The sequence below is a fragment of the Psammomys obesus genome, unplaced genomic scaffold, assembly GCF_907164565.1.
Source record: "Psammomys obesus unplaced genomic scaffold, mPsaObe1.curated_primary_1811, whole genome shotgun sequence".
Classification (NCBI taxonomy): domain Eukaryota; kingdom Metazoa; phylum Chordata; class Mammalia; order Rodentia; family Muridae; genus Psammomys; species Psammomys obesus.
Window position 1 is genome coordinate 23,760 of NW_026585686.1, and position 20,308 is coordinate 44,067.

The 20,308-nt window shown below is 41.7% G+C and overlaps 1 protein-coding gene across 1 annotated transcript; it reads left to right on the forward strand.

Annotated features, from left to right (window-relative positions):
- Positions 1-8,021: 8,021 nt before the first annotated feature.
- Ifnb1 (interferon beta 1) lies at positions 8,022-8,579 on the forward strand. Its single transcript, XM_055629197.1, has one exon. It carries the CDS (start codon positions 8,022-8,024, stop codon positions 8,577-8,579), a length of 558 nt encoding a protein of 185 aa, XP_055485172.1.
- The last annotated feature ends 11,729 nt before the right edge of the window (positions 8,580-20,308 follow it).

A 20,308-nucleotide genomic window follows, 5' to 3' on the forward strand; every position in this document is an offset into this window, starting at 1 on the left:
TCTTCTTCTTCTTCTTCTTCTTCTTCTTCTTCTTCTTCTTCTTCTTCGACATTTAACCCACAGGCTGTCCTTTTCAAAACAACACCAACTTATGGTTGGATTCTTTTTTTATCCCTCTTGTCTTTGTAGTTTCTATTACATGTATTATGCTCTGATCGCTGTCATCTTTTCTTCTCGACAACTATGAAATTAACTGGACTTCTTTAATGAGCTTCTTGGACTTTGCAGTTAGGTTTATCATTTGAGATGCCCCCTTTTTTTGTCACATTTGTCACAATAAACTTCCTTTAAGAACCAGTTTTGCCACATTTCATTAGTTTGGTATGTTATTTCCATTTGGGCCTCGAAGCAGGTTTTGTTTTTTGCTTTTTGTTTTTTTTTACTTTCATTTTTGATTTTTTTGTTGACTCATTGACTGTACGGGAGACTTCCCTTCTGTTTCAGCCTGTTTTCTTGGTTCCCTCCTGCTATTAACTTTTAGTCTTATTACATTCGAAGTGATGCTTAAATATTTCAATTTCAGTCTAAGTCTATGAAGTCTCACTTTCTGGCCTAAGAAGATATTTTTGTTGTTTTTTTTTTTTTTATTCTTCTGTTGTGGGATGAAATGTTCTAAAAAAAAATGTTAATTCAGTTAATCTTAAAATGTAGATCATATTCATCATGTTTTAAAAATTCTTTCACATTATTCCTTCATAACTATTGATATATGATTGTATGTATTTGTCAAAAAAAAAAACACACATCATACTCATACATCAACATACACAACAATGGAGAAGCAAACCAGAACAGTGGTTTTCTCTTAATTTATCAAATAAGTAAGATTATATCCATTAGAATATGCATTGATTTTTATTTTCATTAAATGTGTTTGTAACATAGTTCCATATCAGTTAATCATCCGTTTGGATGGTTCTATAGCCCTCCATTTTGTTGTTAATGTAGTATTACTTAACAAATTTCCAAAAGTAAATATTTGTGTTTTTTTTTATTTTTTTACTTTTTTATTTTAATTTTTATTAAAATTTTTATTAAAAATTTTATTACACTTTATTCACTTTGTATCCCCCCCATAAACCCTCCCTCCTCCCCTCCTAATCCCACCTTCCTTCCCCTTATCACCTATGCTCCTCCCCAAGTCCACTGATAGGGGAAGTCCTCCTTTCCTTCCTTCTGATCTTAGTCTATCAGATCGCATCAGGAGTGGCTGCATTGTCTTCCTCTGTGGCCTGGTAAGGCTGTTCCCCCTTCAGGGAGAGGTGATCAAAGAGCAGGCCAACCAGTTCATGTCAGAGGCAGTCCCTGTTCCCATTACTATGGAACCCACTAGGAGACTGAACTGCAATGGGCTTCATCTGTGCTGGGGTTCTGGGTTATCTCCATGCATGCTACTTGGTTGGAGTATGAGTCTCTGGAAAGACCCCTGTGTTCAAATTGTTGGTTCTGTTGCTCTCCTTGTGGAGCTCCTGTCCTCTCTATATCTTCCTGTTTCCCACTTCTTACATAAGATTCCCTGCACATTGCCCAACAGTTGGCCATAAGTCTGAGCGTCTGCTTTGATAGTCTGCAGGGCAGAGCCTTTCAGAGGCCCTCTGTGGCAGGTTCCTAACTTGTTTCCTGTTTTCTTCTTCTTCTGATGTCCATCCTCTTTGCCTTTCAGGATAGGGATTGAGCATTTTAGCCAGAGTCCTCCCTCTTGATTAGTTTCTTTAGGTGCACAGATTTTAGTAGGTTTATCCTATATTATGTCTATATGAGTGAGTATATACCGTGTGTGTCTTTCTGCTTCTGGGATAGCTCACACAGGATGATCCGTTCCAGTTCCCACCATTTACCTGCAAATTTCATGATTTCCTTGTTTTTCATTGCTGAGTAATATTCCATTGTGTAAATGTACCACAATTTCTGTATCCATTCTTCAGTTGAGGGGCATCTGAGTTGTTTCCAGCTTCTGGCTATTATAAATAAAGCTGCTACAAACATGGTTGAGCAAATGTCCTTATTGTGTACTTGAGCCTCTTTTGGTTATATGCCTAGGAGTGGTATAGCTGGATCTTGAGGAAGCACTATTCCTAGTTGTCTGAGAAAGCGCCAGATTGATTTCCAGAGTGGTTGTACAAGTTTACATTCCCACCAGAAGTGGAGGAGGGTTCCCCTTTCTCCACAACCTCTATTGTAATGAGAATGTGTCATTGTTTGGCAAGTATAACACTAACTAGAGAAATACTGTAATGAGAATTTCTCATTGTTGGACAAGTATAACACACACACACACACACACACACACACACACTTCTGCAAAGACAGATTGTAAAGACCAGATTTGGCCAAAATTGTAGTACCTCTTACTAATGCTGAGATTATGTCATTGTGAGTAATCAGTTAAAATTGTCAAAGAGCTTATAATACCTATTTTGGAGAAATTAATAATAAATATCCAAAAAATAAATGTATACAGATTATAAAAAGAACTAATTGGATTTTTCCACATATTGCAAAGAGAACACCAGCTCCAGAAGCACCAGCATTCTATACTGATGCAAATAAAGTGAGAATGGCAGGTTAAGTCAGACAAAATAAGCAAGGTGATCAAAAGCCCATATACTTGAGTTCAAAAGTCAGAATTGTATGCAATCCTTAGGTTATTATTAGATTTCCCTGAATCTCTTAATCTAGTTACTGACTCTCAATATGGAGAAATGGTTGTTTTACATATAGAAACTGCTGATTTTATTCCTGATAACTCAGAATTAACTTTGTTATTTATGGAATTGCAACGGGCCATCAGAAGTAGAAACTATCCATTATATATTACTCATATCCAGTCTCATACAGGTTTGCCAAGTCCATTGGCACCAAGAAATGGGGAATTTGGAAAATTACTAATAGAGAATGTATCAGAAGCCTCAAATTTTCATGAGAAACATCGTGTTAACAGTAAAGGTTTACAGAATCCATCACAATCTAAAGAAATAATGAAAAATTGTTCTATGTGTTCTCTGTATAATCAAACTCCATTACCTGCTGGAAATAACCCTAGGGGTGCCAAAAGAAATGAAACCTGGCAGATGGATGTGTTTCATTTTGCAGAATTTTGAGGACTAAGGAAAGTACACCATATTATTGATACCTACTCAGAGTTTCAGTGGACAACATCTTTAAGTTCTGAAAAGGCTGATTGTGCAATAACACATTTTTTGGAAATAATGGCAAATGTGGGGATACCTGTACAAACTAAGACTGATAATGTTCCCACATATGTATCCAATAAGAAATAAGCATATTATATGAGGAATAAGCATATTCTTTGCATATTATACTATAAAGCACATTACTGATATACCACACAATACTACAGGACAAGCAGTTGTAGGAAGATCTAATCATACCTTAAAAGAGATGCTTATTAAGCCAAAAGGAAGAGTAAAGATCCCCAGAGACAGACTAAATAATGCTCTGTTAACTTTAGATTTTCTTAATGTTGGTGAAAAAAGAACAGCAGCTGAGAGACACTGGGTTATAGAAAAAACTAAAGAGGTAGGTCAACCGATATACTATAGATGTGTTGACATTACAATGAAAACCTGCAGTAGTTTTAAGATGGAGACGTGGTTATGCTTATGTACCTACAGGGAATGGAAAAATATGGTTACCAACAAAACTTACAAAGATTAGATCTGAACAGGGAAGACGTCCTTTCAGCTGAGACATGAATGTCTTTGCAAAACAAACAAGGCCAGATGATTCAGCCTCACAGACTGCCTCAGTTACTGATTTCTCAAAAATCTGCATGCGAACCAATTTCAAAAGGACCCTCCCAAATGATGGATTCCATAGAGACTGGACAGAAAACACAGAGACTGGACAGGAATAAAAGTACAGCTTGCCTTCCTGGGACTTGACCAATATCCCAATTTTCATAGAGTACCCTAAAGATGTCTTTGCCCCCCAGAAAAATAATTTTAAGAACACGACACTCCCATTTTCAAAAGGTGGGGTGGATTTTTGTTGTTGTTGTTCATTTTATGTGTTATGGCTGTTTGTTGCTGTCTAGGGTGGTTGGTTATAAGTTGTTATTGGTTATGACAAGGGAGAAAACAAAATAAAGTTAAAATCAGGGATCTCTTTCTTTCTCCCCTCTATTTTTCTTTTTCTCTTATCTTTCTCTCTTATCTACTGATGGGGAAAAGGGATGATTAAAAAAAGAGGGGAGATATAGGATGCTAGATGACATTAGAATGCATTATTGTATATTGACAGATATTTAACGTTTTGTCTATTATTTAACTGTATATTGAAATGTAATGTTATTTTGTTTAACTATTGTTAAATTATTGTATATTGATAATTATTGTTAATGTATTTTATATAAGCAGCTCATTTAAAATGTGATGTAAATCTCTAATTTTATAATTATTCTTATTATATATAGTTTATTAATGTTAGAGAAAAACTTTTTTTTTGCAAAAAGGGGGACATGTGGTGGAAATTTTGATTGTATTCCATGGATACATTTTTGTTGTAGTCCCAAGTATGGTATATGGAATGCTTTGCTCATAGCTGATAGCAGCCTCATGAGGGATGAGTGATCTTTGTCAGCTGATAAACAGCTTCGTGAGAGGGCAAGTGATTCTTGTTAACAGGAAACTACCTCATGCAAGGTGTGTGTGGGGGGTGGTTGCCAGCTAAAAAACCTCCTGGTACGGACTCTGAGAAGGTATGAATAGGAGCCTGGGGGGGGGGGGGGCGTTTCACTTTGTTTGGCTTCTAGACAGAAAAGCTCCATAGAATTCTCGTCACTTTTGCTGAACTGTGCCACTGCTGCTGATGATCCTTGTTGCTGATTTTGCTGTTGCTGGATTAATGGATTCCTGGATTGCTGGATTATTGGTTTGCCAGATTGCTGCTTTGCTGGTTTTCTGGACTGCTAGATATCCTGAGAACAAAGAGTGGCATCATCCCAAGGAACTACACCTAAAGAGGTCTACATTCCCTGTCCCTACTAACCTCCCTTCTCTCCTACCTAGGGTCAGGGGTTTGAAGCTTGGTAGAGGTGCTTAAGACTCTACTAGCAGGAAGTAGTTAAAGAGAACTACACACCCTCTCCCCAATAACCTTCTTTCTCTCCTACCTGGTATTGTGGTATTGGAAGAAATTTGGGGGAAAGGGAGAAAGAGACATAAAGAACCCTAAATAACGTAGGTTTTTAAAAAGTCAAACCTAAAATGCAGAATAAGAATCCCTCTTCCAGGAAATCATGAAATTTGCAGGTAAATGGTGGGAACTGGAAAGGATCATCCTGTGTGAGCTATCCCAGAAGCAGAAAGACACACACGGTATATACTCACTCATATAGACATAATATAGGATAAACCTACTAAAATCTGTGCACCTAAAGAAACTAATCAAGAGGGAGGACTCTGGCTATAGTGCTCAATCCCTATGCCGAAAGGCAAAGAGGATGGGCATCAGAAGAGGGAGAAAACAGGGAACAAGTTAGAAGCCTGCCACAGAGGGCCTCTGAAAGGCTCTGCCCTGCAGACTATCAAAGCCGACACTCAGACTTATGGCCAACTGTTGGGCAATGTGCAGGGAATCTTATGTAAGAAGTGGGAAATAGTAAGATCTGGAGAGGATAGGAGCTCCACAAGGAGAGCAACAGAACCAAAATATCTGGGCACATGAGTCTTCCCTGAGACTGATAGTCCAACCAAGTAGCATGCATGGAGATAACCTAGAACTCCTGCACAGATGTAGCCCATGGCAGTTCAGTCTCCTAGTGGGTTCCATAGTATGGGAAGAGGGACTGCCTCTGACATGAACTGATTGGCCTGCTCTTTGATCACCTCTCCCTGAAGGGGGAGCAGCCCTACCAGGCCACAGAGGAAGACAATGCAGCCACTCCTGATGAGACCTAACAGACTAGGATCAGAAGGAAGGAGAGGAAGACCTCCCCTACCAGTGGACTTGGGGAGGGGCATGCATGGAGAAGGAGGAGGAAGGGAGGGGTTGGGAGGGGAGGAGGGAGGGAACTACAGGGGGGGATACAAAGTGAATAAAGTGTAATTAATAAAAAATTAAAATAAAAATAAAATGCTTAAAAAGAAAGAATCCCTGTTCCAGCTGGTTTTGAAAAACAAAATCTATATATACTTTAAGATGTTTGAATAAATTTATAGTTTTTGAGTTGATGGCATATTAGAATTTCCATTGCTGTGTGCTCTTTGAAAATACGGTAACTGAAAATTATTACCTCGGCCAGTGAGGTAATTATTACCTGGCTCAGTAGGTGAAGGCCCTCACCATCTCACCCGGAGTCTTGCATCCGGTTCCGGGAATCTACATGACAGGAGAGAGCTTCTACAAGCTGACTTTGACAAGCCATCTTCTGATCTCCCACCTACTCACTGTGACACTCAGACCCCCTCATTCCCGTCCCCACCCAATAGGAATACATTTAAAATTAATAAAATAAAAATGGCTACTTCGCTTTTATGTTTGATTTACATTCTTAAGCCCAGTAACATTGAACAGACGGTATCTTTATTAATCCCTTAATGTTATTTTTTTCCTGGTGTCTGGCTATTTATAAATTTTTCTGTTGGGAACCTCTGGAGAGGGAGGAAGATGATGCTTTTTCTTGTACATCAACATCAGCATGGTTGGTATTGCTCTTCCTCTGACTTTCTGGGTGGCTTTGACATGCATGAAATGTATAATTTGTCTACACTCGCATTTATCAGTATTTTTCATTATGCCTTGGATTCAGATATTGATACAATGCACCACCCTGGTTCCAGTGTTATTTTTCATATTCCTTTATTTGATTATTTGACCCTCTAATACATACGTTTTACTTTCTATGTTTTATTTATCTTATGATAGTGAACAAACCTCGCTTTACTCCTAGTCAATATATAATAATGTTTATGTATTGTTGGATTATAGCTACTGATTTTTTTTTTCAACAGATTCAAGGATTTTCTCCAACGAAGATTACTTGCGAAGAACTCACTTTTGTGACTGTATCCAACTTAACTAAACTTTTTTTTTTTTCTTACTTTCTTGACTTCCAGAATTTTTCACTCTGGTTTATACTATTCTAAATACTTCTTTAATACACCAAGCTCTTTGATGAGAGCACTGCAGCTGTAATCTGTGTTGTGTGCATGCAGTCCTCAAGAATTCATTATCCTTGAGACACTATGTTACCGATAACTGTGTATTTGGTCCGATCTCAGAACTTTCTTTCCTGTGGAAGTTCATTTTTCCTACTCTTTCAGAAGTGGCCCAGGGCGGTTCGTCTCGGTCCCCAGAGCGCCCTCTTCTGTTGCTTTGGTGAAATGCTGGGCGACTGGCCACTTGTCTGTTTCCCACCCTATAGCCTTCATTCCTTGGTCTGTTTTGTTTCTACGATGCTCTAATTAGATTCCACTTTGAGCAGTTTCTCCAGGAGGTGGGTCCTCTCCCAAATGGCAGTTATGGGTTCTTGATGTGACGTTTCTCTGATAGCACACTATTGTAAGCCCCCCTGGAGTTCACAGAGGCCCTGTCCCACAGCCCACCATTTCAATGGGCAGAAGCCACACCATCTTGAATGAGCTGCTGCTCTGCTGGCCTTTCCAGTTGATACCTTGTCTATTAGAGAGTTCTTTTGTCTTCAGGGCTGTATGCTTTTCTTTCTTCTCCTCTGGATATTTCTCTTCCTTTGCTTCAGCAATTAGTGAAACTTCCTAATGTTGTAGAAAACCTTACAGTTTGTATATATCTTAACCCAATTCATAGTGTATAAATTATCCAGGAGATTAAATAAGATGAATATTAGAAGCTGTTAAAATAAGAAAAAAATGACATAGGAAAACTGAAAGGGAGAACTGAAAGTGGGAAATTCCTCTGAAGCAGAGAGGACCATCCCTTATAAATAGCTGAGGCCATGGAGGAAGAACATCCTCACTGCAGCCTTTGGCAGCCTTCGCCTCATCTTGCAGGTAGCAGTCAACAACAGACCGTCTCCCATCATGACCGACAGGTGGATCCATCATGTTGCGCTCCTGCTGTGCTTCTTCACCACAGCCCTCTCCATCAACTACGAACAGCTTCAGCTCCAACAAAGCAGCAGCACTTCGGCATGCCAGGAGCTCCTGAGGCAGCTGGATCAAGAGCTCTGCCTCAACGACAGGCTGGACTTCAAGATCCCTGTGGCGGTGAAGCACCCACAACAGATGGAGAAGAGTTATACTGCCTTCGCCATTCAAGAGATGCTCCGGAACATCTTTCTTCTCTTCAAAAACGATTTCTCCAGCACTGGATGGAATGAGACCATCATCGAAAGCCTCTTGGGTGAACTCAGCGTGCAGACAAGGTTTCTGGAGAAAATTCTCAAAGAAAAGCAAGAGAAGGAAAAACCGGCTTGGGGGACCGCCCCAACTACTTCACGCTTGAAGAGCTATTATCGGAGGGTGCAAAAGTTCCTTGAAAACAAGAGGTACAGCCGCTGCGCCTGGATGGTGGTCCGAGCAGAAATCTCCAGGAACTTTTCCATGATTCAAGGACTGACTAAGAACTTTCAGAGCTGATGGCTCTGGGACTGGGTGATGGCTGCAGGCAATCTTTAAGCATCAGAGACTCACTCTGTGACTGGTAGTGAATGTCCTGCATTTGAAAGGTCAAAAAAAGACTTTGAAATGTTATTTATAACTTAAATTATTTTTTTTACTCTTTATTTAAATTCTAACCTTGGAAAATAAAATATTTAGATACAAAAGTCAATATGGCAATTTAATTTCTACTGAATTATATAGCCATCTATGTTAATAATTGCTGGACACCTTTTACAAAGTGTTCTTTGTAAAGCACTCCTTAAAAAAAAATAGTTTCTGACCCCTGCCTCTGAGGGATTTAAAATCAAAGGAAGACACATGCATTACACAAGGTAAGAGATAATAGGAGTCCTAAAGCTTCTAGGGACGAGATACTAGTATTACCTGCTGTGGGCTTGAAAGAGGAAGTGGCAAGCAGGTGGCTCTGGAGCCAGAACCTGGGGTACTTTCTGCTTCTACTCTATTCTTGTGGCTCTGTGTTTATAAAGTTAAAACCTGGGTAGGCATTTGGGGTGGCCAGAGTTACATATCAGCTGTTGCATTTAGCCCAAAACCTTTGCTTTCAGAGGGGTGATCTGCTCCAGTGCGTTTATAAAAGGTGTATGTGCCTCCAAACCTGCAGAGGTACCCCCTAATATCTGAAAGGGCCTTTATCTTTCTCCTCATGATTTCTCGGGGAGGCTGAGGGTATCTGTATTTCCAGGGAAAGGTATCAAAGAGAGAGAAGTCTCTTTTTTATCCTAAACGTCTCAGTAGTCTCATCTTCCATTTACCTCTCGGAATTATCTGATCCTGGCCCTCAACTTTGTTCACACAGAATTCTGGGTTCGCCCTTCCAGGTTGGCTTTGCTCTGCAATTCCAAAATGGCACACTCTCAAAGCCAAATCCAGGATGGGTGTATCAACTCAAGAATGGTCTCTTAGTGGGAAGTGAGAAAATATGAGAGAAAGGGAGACAGAGAGCATCAATTTCTCCAACAACTGGCCTAGGAAAAATCTAAATTTTCAGAAAACGTTCTGGTATCTGGCCAGCATGTGCCAGCTGGCTAAGTTTTTGTCCCTGTACCCAACCCTTAGTAGCTTAGACTTTTATGATTCCTATTTCCACATTCAGCAGCTACATCTTAAGAGATTCTAATCAAACGGGCATTGTTCAGAGCACCTATGGGCACAATTGATTTGATCCACTTCACATATGCCTCGGGTAGAAATAATTCTGTTATTTCATGTTCTAGGACAAGCACAAAACCAAGTCTCAAAAAGACCTGGTAACTACTCCAAGTTCTTGTTGCTAATAAGTGGAGGTTTTCCGGAGGCAGTGCAGTGTGAAGAATCGTGGAAGTTACTACTTGAGGCATTTTCTCTTATAGCATCGAAAAAAAAAAAAAAAACTCTGAGAGCTTCATCTAAAAGAGGGAACCCTCAATTGAAGAACTCTGTCAGGGGACAAGCTACTACTTACTCTACTAACAGCCCAGGGCTCCCCTTTCTGACTCAAAGTGTGAAGCTATGGAGAGTCATCACAGTGAACCCGTACGCATGGGCCCAACACAATGAAGTGCCCTAGAAACAGTACTGAGTTCCTCCAGCTTCCTACCCCAGCGTTTCCAGAAGCTCTTTAGAAGGGCTGTCTTCTGCCCAGGGGTAAAACACAAGTTCAGCATATAGAAATGCACAGAACAAGCAGTGTCGAGGGCAGTCAAGAAAATGATGCAAATCGCTCAGCAATGGGGGCGTTTTGCTGTCTTCTCTGGGTCATACAGTAAAACTGGGAGAAAGCTATTTCTGCATAATTTAAAATATGATCCTGGCTGAGCTCACTAGCTATCTAGAATGCCAAAAGTATGTCCATCACCAGTGGGGAACTAGTGAAAATCCCCAAAAGATCAAAGCGCATCTCAAAAGAACCCTAACCTAAAGGGTGACATCTGCATATACTTAAACAGGCAACTGTGCATGGAAGCTGTGGTAAGGTGGTATTACTTTAGCTGATGTCAGCACACTCATAAGGATAAAACTCCAGGAAAATATCCACAGAGACTTGATATAGGAAGATAAACCTAGAAGTAGACCAACACAAAATACAGAAAAGCATCTATGTGGTGCAGTTTAAGTATCAGCACATTTGTGTTTTTTATGAATGGGACTTTTGTTTGTTCTAGAGCCCCCACGTGTGTGTTAATGTGTTTCTTGAAGGCATGAGTCAGGTACAAGGGAAGTTCAGGACCATTTTCTCATTTGCGTACCTTTCCTCTCTTCTGCTTTCCATCGCGGGACTCAAGTCTGAGAAAATGTGGCTGCCTCGTCTATAACTGTCCAGTCTCCAAAATTGGGAGCCAAAATAAACCACTCTTATTTACAAGCTACTCACTCGTGGGTCTTATGTTACAGAAACACAAAATGGTTTAAGATAGCTTGTTTCAGGGTGTTAATTTGTTTCGAGAAGAGAGACAGAGGAAACAACCCCACAAATTGCCTGGACATGTGATGCTCTCTGGACTAAGTCAGAAAGTAACAACTTCCTGGTGGAGACAGAGCAGACTCTTCAGAACAGGCAGTCTTACTGGAAACTCAACATTGTGTATACCGGCATCAGGACATTCTCTGTCATCTCCTCCAAACCTCCAGCAAAGACGGCTACCCAAGCTGGGCACGGTGGCCAGATAGAGTAACATTGTGAGACTCTGTCTCAAAACAAAACCAGTCAAAGCCCTTACATGTGCAGAACATATATAAACCACAGGAAGAGCCCAGGTCCACCAGTCAAGCAGTATGGGAAAAAGACCACAGTGGGGTGACCAGACCCTTGTAACAAACTAACCTTATGAAAACAGAAGACTGGGCAATAACAGAACACCAGCTCTCCCGTTACCTTCTGCCACCTCGGACCGCCATGCAAGGCATGAAGGCATTGTTTCTACACCTGTGGATTAGCAAAGGCAGCCTTATCAAGCTCCTGGGTAGTATGGAGAGCCTCAAAAATAACAGGTTGGGTATAAAGACAGAAGTGTTGCTTGGATACCTGAGCAGTGTGGGCATGTAGATGCAGGAACGTCTAAGCACATGTTTGTATTGCCTTTTTGTAGTTAACGAAAATGATATTTAGATCAGTTAAGTAGCGTTAAGCACTTTCAGGTACCCAGATAGCAGCTGCTGTAGATTTACTCATAAAATGATTTAAGAAAATAAGGAGCATGCCATGGACTGAGGAAAAAAAAAATTTGCCAATAGCTTATCTGCTAAAATGTTTCTATCCACACATTTTTTAACTTTTATTAATTACCCTTTATTCACTTTGTATCCCCCCATAAACCCCTCCCTCTTCCCCTCCTAATCCCCCTCCCCTCCCCCTTCTTTACTCATGCCCCTCCCCAAGTCCACTGATAGGGGAGGTCTTCCTCTCCTTCCTTCTGATCTTAGTCTAGCAGATCTCATCAGGAGTGGCTGCATTGTCATCTTCTGTGGCCTGGTAAGGCTGCTCCCCCCTCAGGGGGAGGTGATTAAAGAGCAGGCCAATCAGATTATGTCAGAGGCAGTCCCTATTCCCGTTACTATGGAACCCACTTGGACACTAAACTGCCATGGGCTACATCTATGCAGGGGTTCTAGGTTATTTCCATGCATGGTACTTGGTTGGAGTATGAGTCTCTGGAAAGACTCCTGTGTTCAAATTTCTGGTTCTGTTGCTCTCCTTGTGGGGTTCCTGTCCTCTCCAGATCTTACTATTTCCTACTTCTTTTAAAACATTCCATGCACTCTGCCCAACAGTTGCCATCAGGCTCAGCATCTGCTTTGATAGTCTGCAGGGCAGAGGCTTTCGGAGGCCCTCTGTGGCAGGTTCCTGACTTGTTTCCTGTTTTCTTCTTCTGATGTCCATCCTCTTTGCATTTCAGGATGGAGATTGAGCATTTTAGTCAGGGTCCTCCCTCTTGATTAGTTTCTTTAGGTGTACAGATTTTAGTAGGTTTAGCCTATGTTAGATGTCTATATGAGTAAGTAAATACCATGTGTGTCTTTCTGCTTCTGGGACACAGGGATTATCCACATAGTTTTAAAATACTCCAAAAGTTAGAAAATAGGCCAATAGAATGGCTAATGGCTAATCAAATAAAATACAGGAGTATCAAATAAATACATAGAGATCGTAAAGCCATGCCTGGAGACGTAGAGAAGGTCAGGCTAGAAAAGACTGTGAAGTGGCCAATTCCACCATGAGGGCCTGCTGTAGTCACTTCCCTTCCGTGGATGCCTGCCACGTCACGGGCTGCGTCTGCGTGGGAAGCGTGGGAAATTTGCTTGGTAAAGATGACAAGGTCCTAACGAATTTGGGTTTCTGTCATTTCTCTCTGAGTGTGAGAAGTGGAGAGGTAGCCAGCAGGAACGAGTAACTCACAGACACACTCATGCCCACCGCAGACATTTTCTCTAAGTCTGTCACAGCGCTCGTTGACCTGTAAAAGAAACTCTTTCCTTAGTTCTCCGTGTTGTTTTCAAAACATCGGTTCAATTGTCTTCAATACCCCAGGATTAATAGTTTTAAGCAAACAGCAGCACAGGACAAGAAGTGCCGTCCAGCTTTCTCTTAACTAATAGGAGCGCGTGAGTTACTTAACTCCTTACTTGATTTGATGGAGCGTACTCCAGAAACTGGTTCCCGCTGAACAGCTCTCCCCGCTCAGCACATTCTGCTTCACTTGTCGCTGTCTGGAATCCCTGCTGGTTCGCAAATCCCCGTGTGAGTTCTCTTAGAAGGCCCCAAACACTGCTGAAATTGTGGTCCCTCATAACTGACTTAACCTAAAACAAATACAGCACGCTCCAAAATGAACAGACAGAACACAGTGAAAGAATAAATCTTCCAGCCACATAGAACTGATAAGAGATTTGTATCAGTAAAGACTCTCAATCCTCAGTGGTAAGAAAGCATGATGACCCACTAAAAGATGGGCACGTTTTTGAACCACCAAAAGTGTCTCCTTCACCAAAGGAGACACTTGACAAGTAGACCAAGAGGGTGTGGGGCTTCCTCCGGCCTAGGTAATCCAATCTAACCCACAACAGGCAACGCTAAAGACTTCTCATGTTGGTCAAGGCTGAAAGAATCAACTATTGACAAGACTACACAGCAAATGCAACTCTCATTCACTATTCCCCAAATAAGAACTGCAAGCTGTTTTGGAAAGCCATTTTGGCGTTTCTTAAAAAAAGGTAAATATTTACCAAACATCTGCTTCAAGAAGTCCTCTCCCAACAAGCAAATTCTGTGTCTGTGCACAAACTTATGTGTGAATGTTCCAGGAGCTTTATAATAGCTAGAAATTGATAAACCACATATCTCAAATGGATGAGTAATTAGATCCATACAGTGAAATATTATTTAGCAGGAAAAAATATGAATCAACAATATATGCAGCTATGGTAACAAATCTCTAAATAATCATGCTTAATATAAAAAGGGGTCCAAGAAGAGGGTTAACCACACGCCAGGGATGGCCCCACACCCAAGGGTGCTGTTTTGTTGTTGCTGTTTGTTTGTTTGTTTGTTTGTTTTTCGGACGAGAAGTTGGGTGGGGGGAGAAGTAGAGAGGCAGAGTCTGAGAAGAGGTAGAGGGGTGAACACAATGAAAATACATCATCTGGAATTTGAAAAGATAAAATACTATTTTTAAAAAAGAAGGTGGTCCCAAAGGAGTAAACCCTGTACCACTCTGTTTTTATCAGACTCTAGAAAGAAAAACTAATCGCTGTGACATAAAGCAGATTGGTGGCTACCTGGGGTTGAGGCAGTGTGAGAGATTACAAAGTGACACAGGAAGAATCTTGGAACATCTATGGTCACCAGCTTGATTGTGGTAATGGTTTCAGAAAAGTGCATGCTTGTCAAGACTTAACAAAGTATTTGCCTTAAATACATATGGTTTATCGTGTCAGTTTTACTTCTTACTAAATTCAAGTTCCATTGTACAAGTATAAACATCACCCCACAGACACAGCACACACATGCTCCTGCGCATCGTTCACACTTCACACATAACGCATGCACACCGCAGACACAACGTCCCACAGACGCAACACACTGCAGACACGCTCCGCACAACACACACACACAAATACCACATACAGTAGCACCATACACACCACACATATGCAAAGCACACACATACACACCATACACACATAAATTCCACACCACACACACACATCCGATCACCACAAACACACATACACACACAATCACTCCCCCGACAAACACCATACCTCATGCAGGCACATAGCTACACTGTGTTTATCTATTCAAACGTCATCTCTCTCTCTCTCTCTCTCAGTTAATGTGAGTACTTCGGCTATGAACATGATTATGCAAATATTATTTATGTCCCATCTTTTACTTATTTGACACACATGCTCAGAAGAAAAATTGCTGGATCATGTAATATTTGCCAATATTTGCAATAATAGTATAATGCAAACATAACAATGATAAATAATATTTCTTAAGGAATTATTTTCTTTGATGGATTCTGCTGAAGGATAGATAAATGACTGGGGGGGAGGGTGCATCAGATAGAACATCTGATATAATCTGCCTGACACCCTCAGAGCACTGATGTCAGAGTCGAGGGGATAGGGTAGGAAGCTCCGCTGCCCAGTGCCTCACACCGCAGCATTCCAGCCCCTGGCTTGGTGCCAGGAGTCGCACTATCTTCTAGGGGCTTGTTGAGGCACATCGCAGACGGGGCTGCTTCCATCCCCATTCAGAAGAGTAACCCCGCCCCCTGCTCTAGAGGGAACAGCTAGAAACTCCCATCTCCTTCTGCTCCTCCCCAAACTCAGATTCTGCTCTGAAGGTTCTGGAGGTAACTGCTCTGAGTCATCCTGCTCCCTGGCCGGCTGCGTTTCCTTCTCTCAACCACTCCAGCGTTATCCTGTACAAACACGAAACCTCTATACGCAGTTTCCTTTTCAAGCCTAGCCCACGCTGCTTTCGTTATCTCACAGGAATGTCGAAAAATGAAAACGGGCTGCATTGTTCCATTGAAACACAGCGGATTTCTTTTTCCCTTCACTTTTTAACTCATTAGCTCATTTTATTTTTATAGGAAAACTCAGAGGTAAGACGATTTTCAAAGCAGAAAATAACTTACTTATCTAAACGCATGAATAAAAAACTATGACTTTAAAGGTTCAAATGTTAAAAAAAAAAAAAAAAAAAAAAAACTGGGTATGCGCTGGTGACGAAAGCCAGACTTTATGGGTAATCCGAACAAACCTGAGAGCTGGTGTGGGCTTCGGTATTTACTAACTGGACCCTGTTGGACACAGTACATTAATTAGAAATAATACTACCCATATCCCTTTAGGGTTGCTCTGAGAAGCCAGTAGGCTGTCTGACTTGGTACAGCACAGACCAAATAAATATTATGGGAATTTCTTAGTGTCAAATTCGATGCACTCTCCAGAGCACCATTTCTAAAATCAGCAAGGTCGCTGATGAAGAATGTGTCACAACAGAATCTACATAAATGTCACTACTGCCAAATTTGTGGATGTTGGGGAAGTATTCGTATATTGAACATCTGTAATGACACGCAGGCCTAACGGTTTCCTGAAACTCCGATTTCGATACACGGCTATTTAAAAAACAATAGCAATTACTTCAAGTGTCTGAAATGTCAAGAAAACGGGGGATAAAGGACAGACTCAGTTGTGGGGAAGCATGAGCAGGAAGGAGGACCAATCTTCACTTCTCTCCTGTGTCTCTGTGTCCTCTGCTGTGTCTGAATTGGGTTTGTCACTTTGTATGTGGTACTAGACACCTGTTTCTGTCCGTCAGCATCGGGCCCAGCACCTCTTCCTGTGAGTGTCAGGCAGATTCCTAACTCTGGGAGAAGAGCTGGCCTGGGCCCCTAACAATATTGCTATCTCGTTCCCACAAACACAGATCAGGAGTAAACATGTGTCCCCAAAAGAGGACATAATAGTGGTAGGCCAAAATCATGCTAGGCTTCTGGAGGAAAGAGAGCCAGCAGTGGGTGCTGGAGCTCGCAGCCTGTGCGTGGTTGGCCTCTAGGTGGCGCCCTTCTATGGCAGGTCCGATTAAAGCAAACCAGATCAAAGGCCAGCAGAGGGAAAGACACATGCCTGCAATCCCGTTTGCAGCAGATGAATATCACAGGATGTTTACATTGCCTGAGTCTGAAAATAATAAAGGGGGCTGTAAATAATCGAGAAACCTACGTATCCAGGCAATGAGCTGTCTCTTAGCATAACCCAACTGTTTCGTTTTCGCCCTAAATCTTGCGAGGGTTACTCCCTAGGCTTACCTGTCAAAGTAGACAGAGGCCTTCTAACTCGTGCCTGGCTGGGCCATTTCTTGCTCCTCCTCCATGAGCTGATGTTTGTTCATTAACCAAACTCAGAGATTTATGAGGAAAACTTCAGCCCTCCCTTACTGAGTGTGTTAATCTGGAGTTTAGTGGAACCCCAAAAAGAAGATGACTAGGATTTCCATGTTAACTGCCCTCTCATTTTTATTCAGATAATTCGTAGTAGAAGCATGTAGCTATGTCATTCAGTGCAATTCAAGCAACATTTGTGTCAGCCCTGAGTTCAAGCAGATAAGCAGATATGTGCGCTCTACTCTGGAAGCTCATTTCCACAAGGAAACAGATGTGTAGGTCTGAAGTTGATAGCTTGATAAATATCTTTCTAACAATGAACAATTTCCTGCAGAAACCAGCTGAGAGCGTGACCCTGTCTATCTGATAGGATCAGAACAGACTTTATAAAGGTAATAAGATTTGAACTTGGACTTGAAACTATGCTAATATTTTTAAATGAAGAGACAAGGACAAAGAACACCATAACCTATTCAGGAAATGCCATGAAGTATGGTGCTACAAGAAAGCAGGGACTGAGTAAGAACGCGCAAAAGTGGAGCTGAAAATTAAGGTTGGAATGCATGCTGAGGGCCAAGAAGGCTGGGTTTTTGAGCGGCATTGTCATACCTTCATTGTGGATAGAAGCCTCAGGTCACAGCTAGAAAGGGTAGATGGAAGGAGGGTGAGAGTGGGAACTGGAGAGGATGCTGAGTGTCTAGGCCAAAGATTTGGTGGCCTGAAGCAGGACTTAGGGTGAGTTTGTAGACACGTATCCAGTGATCATGTCTTTGTCTCTCAGCTTCATCTGAGTTTCCTTTTTAAACACTTACAATCCAGTATTACCACTCTCCATATGACCAATGTTTGAAGGGACTGAAAGTGGTCCCTGAACCTTCAAGAAGGCATGTCTCTATAGCAGTGACCTTCTAGAAATGGCTGGGCATAAGAAGTCATTTGAGGAGGTTAACCCAGATTGACATCTTTCCCATAAATGTGAAGTATAGACCATCACAGAACACTGTTTCAGTTGTATTTAAATTGTTTTTCAAGCAACAGTAAAAGACCTTCCCATTCCATGGAGGATATTGTCAAACTTTCAACTGACTGTAGAGGACATGTGCTCTTCATGCCCAACAGGGCCCATGGCAGCTCTACCTGACGTCCTATCTCATACCTGCATGCATTCAGTGCTGGTGAAATTTGGGGTGACATATCTGATTTCTAGAATTGTTATAACAAAGTTCCCTAAGCTCAGTGGCATAGAAAAGCGGAAATACCCTGCCCTACAATCCTAGGAGATGAATATTCAAGAGCAAGTTGTTGGAAGAACTGGTCCTTTCTAGGGGCTGTGAGGATCTGTAATGCCTCTCTCCCTAACTCCTGGAGGTGTGCTGACAGTCACTCTGTCTCTGTCTTCATCATGTTTCTCCCTGTGTATTGTGTCCCCTAATCTCTCCCTTTACACAAGGGTATAGTACTGTCCTTGGCCTTTCCTCCTCCAGCATGACTCATTCTAATTTACCTTCAACGACCCTATTTCAACAGGTCAAAGTTGTGAAGAATTGGGGATTTGAGCTTCAGTATGTGGGTGGTGAGCAGACAATTCAGCCATTAACACAGGGAAAGGTGAATTGTGGGGCTCTACTGGATAAGGTTGAAGTTGTTCATTTCCAGATAGCCAATTATTTTCTAGGTCTATTATGATAGATTCCCTTTTCTCAGAGGGGTTTTAAAAGTCTCCCCTGATCTGGGTGACCCCAGGTCTTATAAGAAGGTCGAATAACCCTCAGGGCAGATTACAGGCCAGCCCTTTCCCTGATAAGGAAATTGCTCTAGCAAACATCTAAGAATTCCTAGAAATGCCCCACCCTACTAGGGATCTTAGTCCAGCAGTGACCTTCAATTGTTTTTGGAGATCTCACACTTCTCATAGGATAATTAGGTACTGTATTTTCCTGCTTGTGATAGGATCATTAAGTATCCCTGACCCCCTGACCCCACTGAATCAAACACATTCACCCTCGAAATCCCTCCCTCTGCCCAGAGTTTGTATTGCCCTTGATTTCACATGAAAAAAGCTATGTGCTTTCTCACTTCAAGACCATCTGAGATTCATTATTTATCCTCTGCTGGGCCTCGTTGTCTCCTGAGGACTACCCTCTGGCTCGATGGGCCTGGGCATCACCAGGCCCGTGTCTTGGCTGCAAGAGTCATGGGCTTTCATCTGCACATCTGCCATGCTCAACGCAACAGCTTAACCAAGAACTGTAACATTTTGGTATAGCCATAGGCTTTGGCATACCTGAGATTCCATTGCCACCAATGATCTTGTGCTAAAAGACTGTGGAAAACCTTTTCCACATCCCAGCTTAGCAACCCAGGCCTCACCCTAAGGCACTCTAGCTGCCCCTGAGAGAAATGAAACCCCATTCAACGTCTGGAAGCAAAGCTCCAGGACCCCAGCCAAGATCCAGGCTCCCAGCAAATGGGGAAAGACAATGAGGCAGTCTTCTCTCCTGGGCATTGCTTTGTGTGTGTCCACTCTTCTGTTTGGTTTTGCCCTGAGAGTCTCATTCCTCCATCTGCAGCAGCTGGAAGCAGGAGCACAGACAACATTAATTCTTCTTAAAATGCTGCAATGAAACCACTTAGGTCTCATTTCGAAACAACTCAAGTGCCACAGAGATCTTCAAAAGATGCTAAAATCATCCCCTCTGCTCTGTTTGCTATAAACTTTATAAATAGCTTTAAAACACAAGCATAGACTTAGTGAGCTGGCTTGGGACCAACGGGTCTCTGTTGGGCATGTGTGAATCTTGGCACCCATTGAGGAAAGAAAGGCCACACCAGGGAAGGGCAGTGTCATTAGCCTCTTCCCCTGCAGGCTGCAACATGATCTTTGTTAAACACCGACATAGCTCTGAGTCCCATAGCTTAATATTGGCTCTAAAGCCACACCCTTAAAATAATGAACGTGGTCTACGTGAGGGATTAATTTTCTTTCCATTTATCTAAATTAATTTTTATAGCCTAATTGGATTTACTAAACCCAAACTGCTCAAGCTTCCTGAGCTGTATTATAGTGATTTATCTGATTGAAAGGTTTTTTTTTTTCCTTCCTTCCTAATTGCTTTACCTTGAACCTTTAGTTTTACTCCAAGTTTCTGTTTTCTTAGGAAATATATGTAAGGAGAGGGTGGTGGGCAGTCCCATACTGCACCTGCTATTTGGGAAGTATTTTTCCAAAACAATGCCTGACAATGTAGAATTTTACAAAATCCAGGTTAGCTCAAACAGTTATTCTATTCTACCTGGTCCAGAACA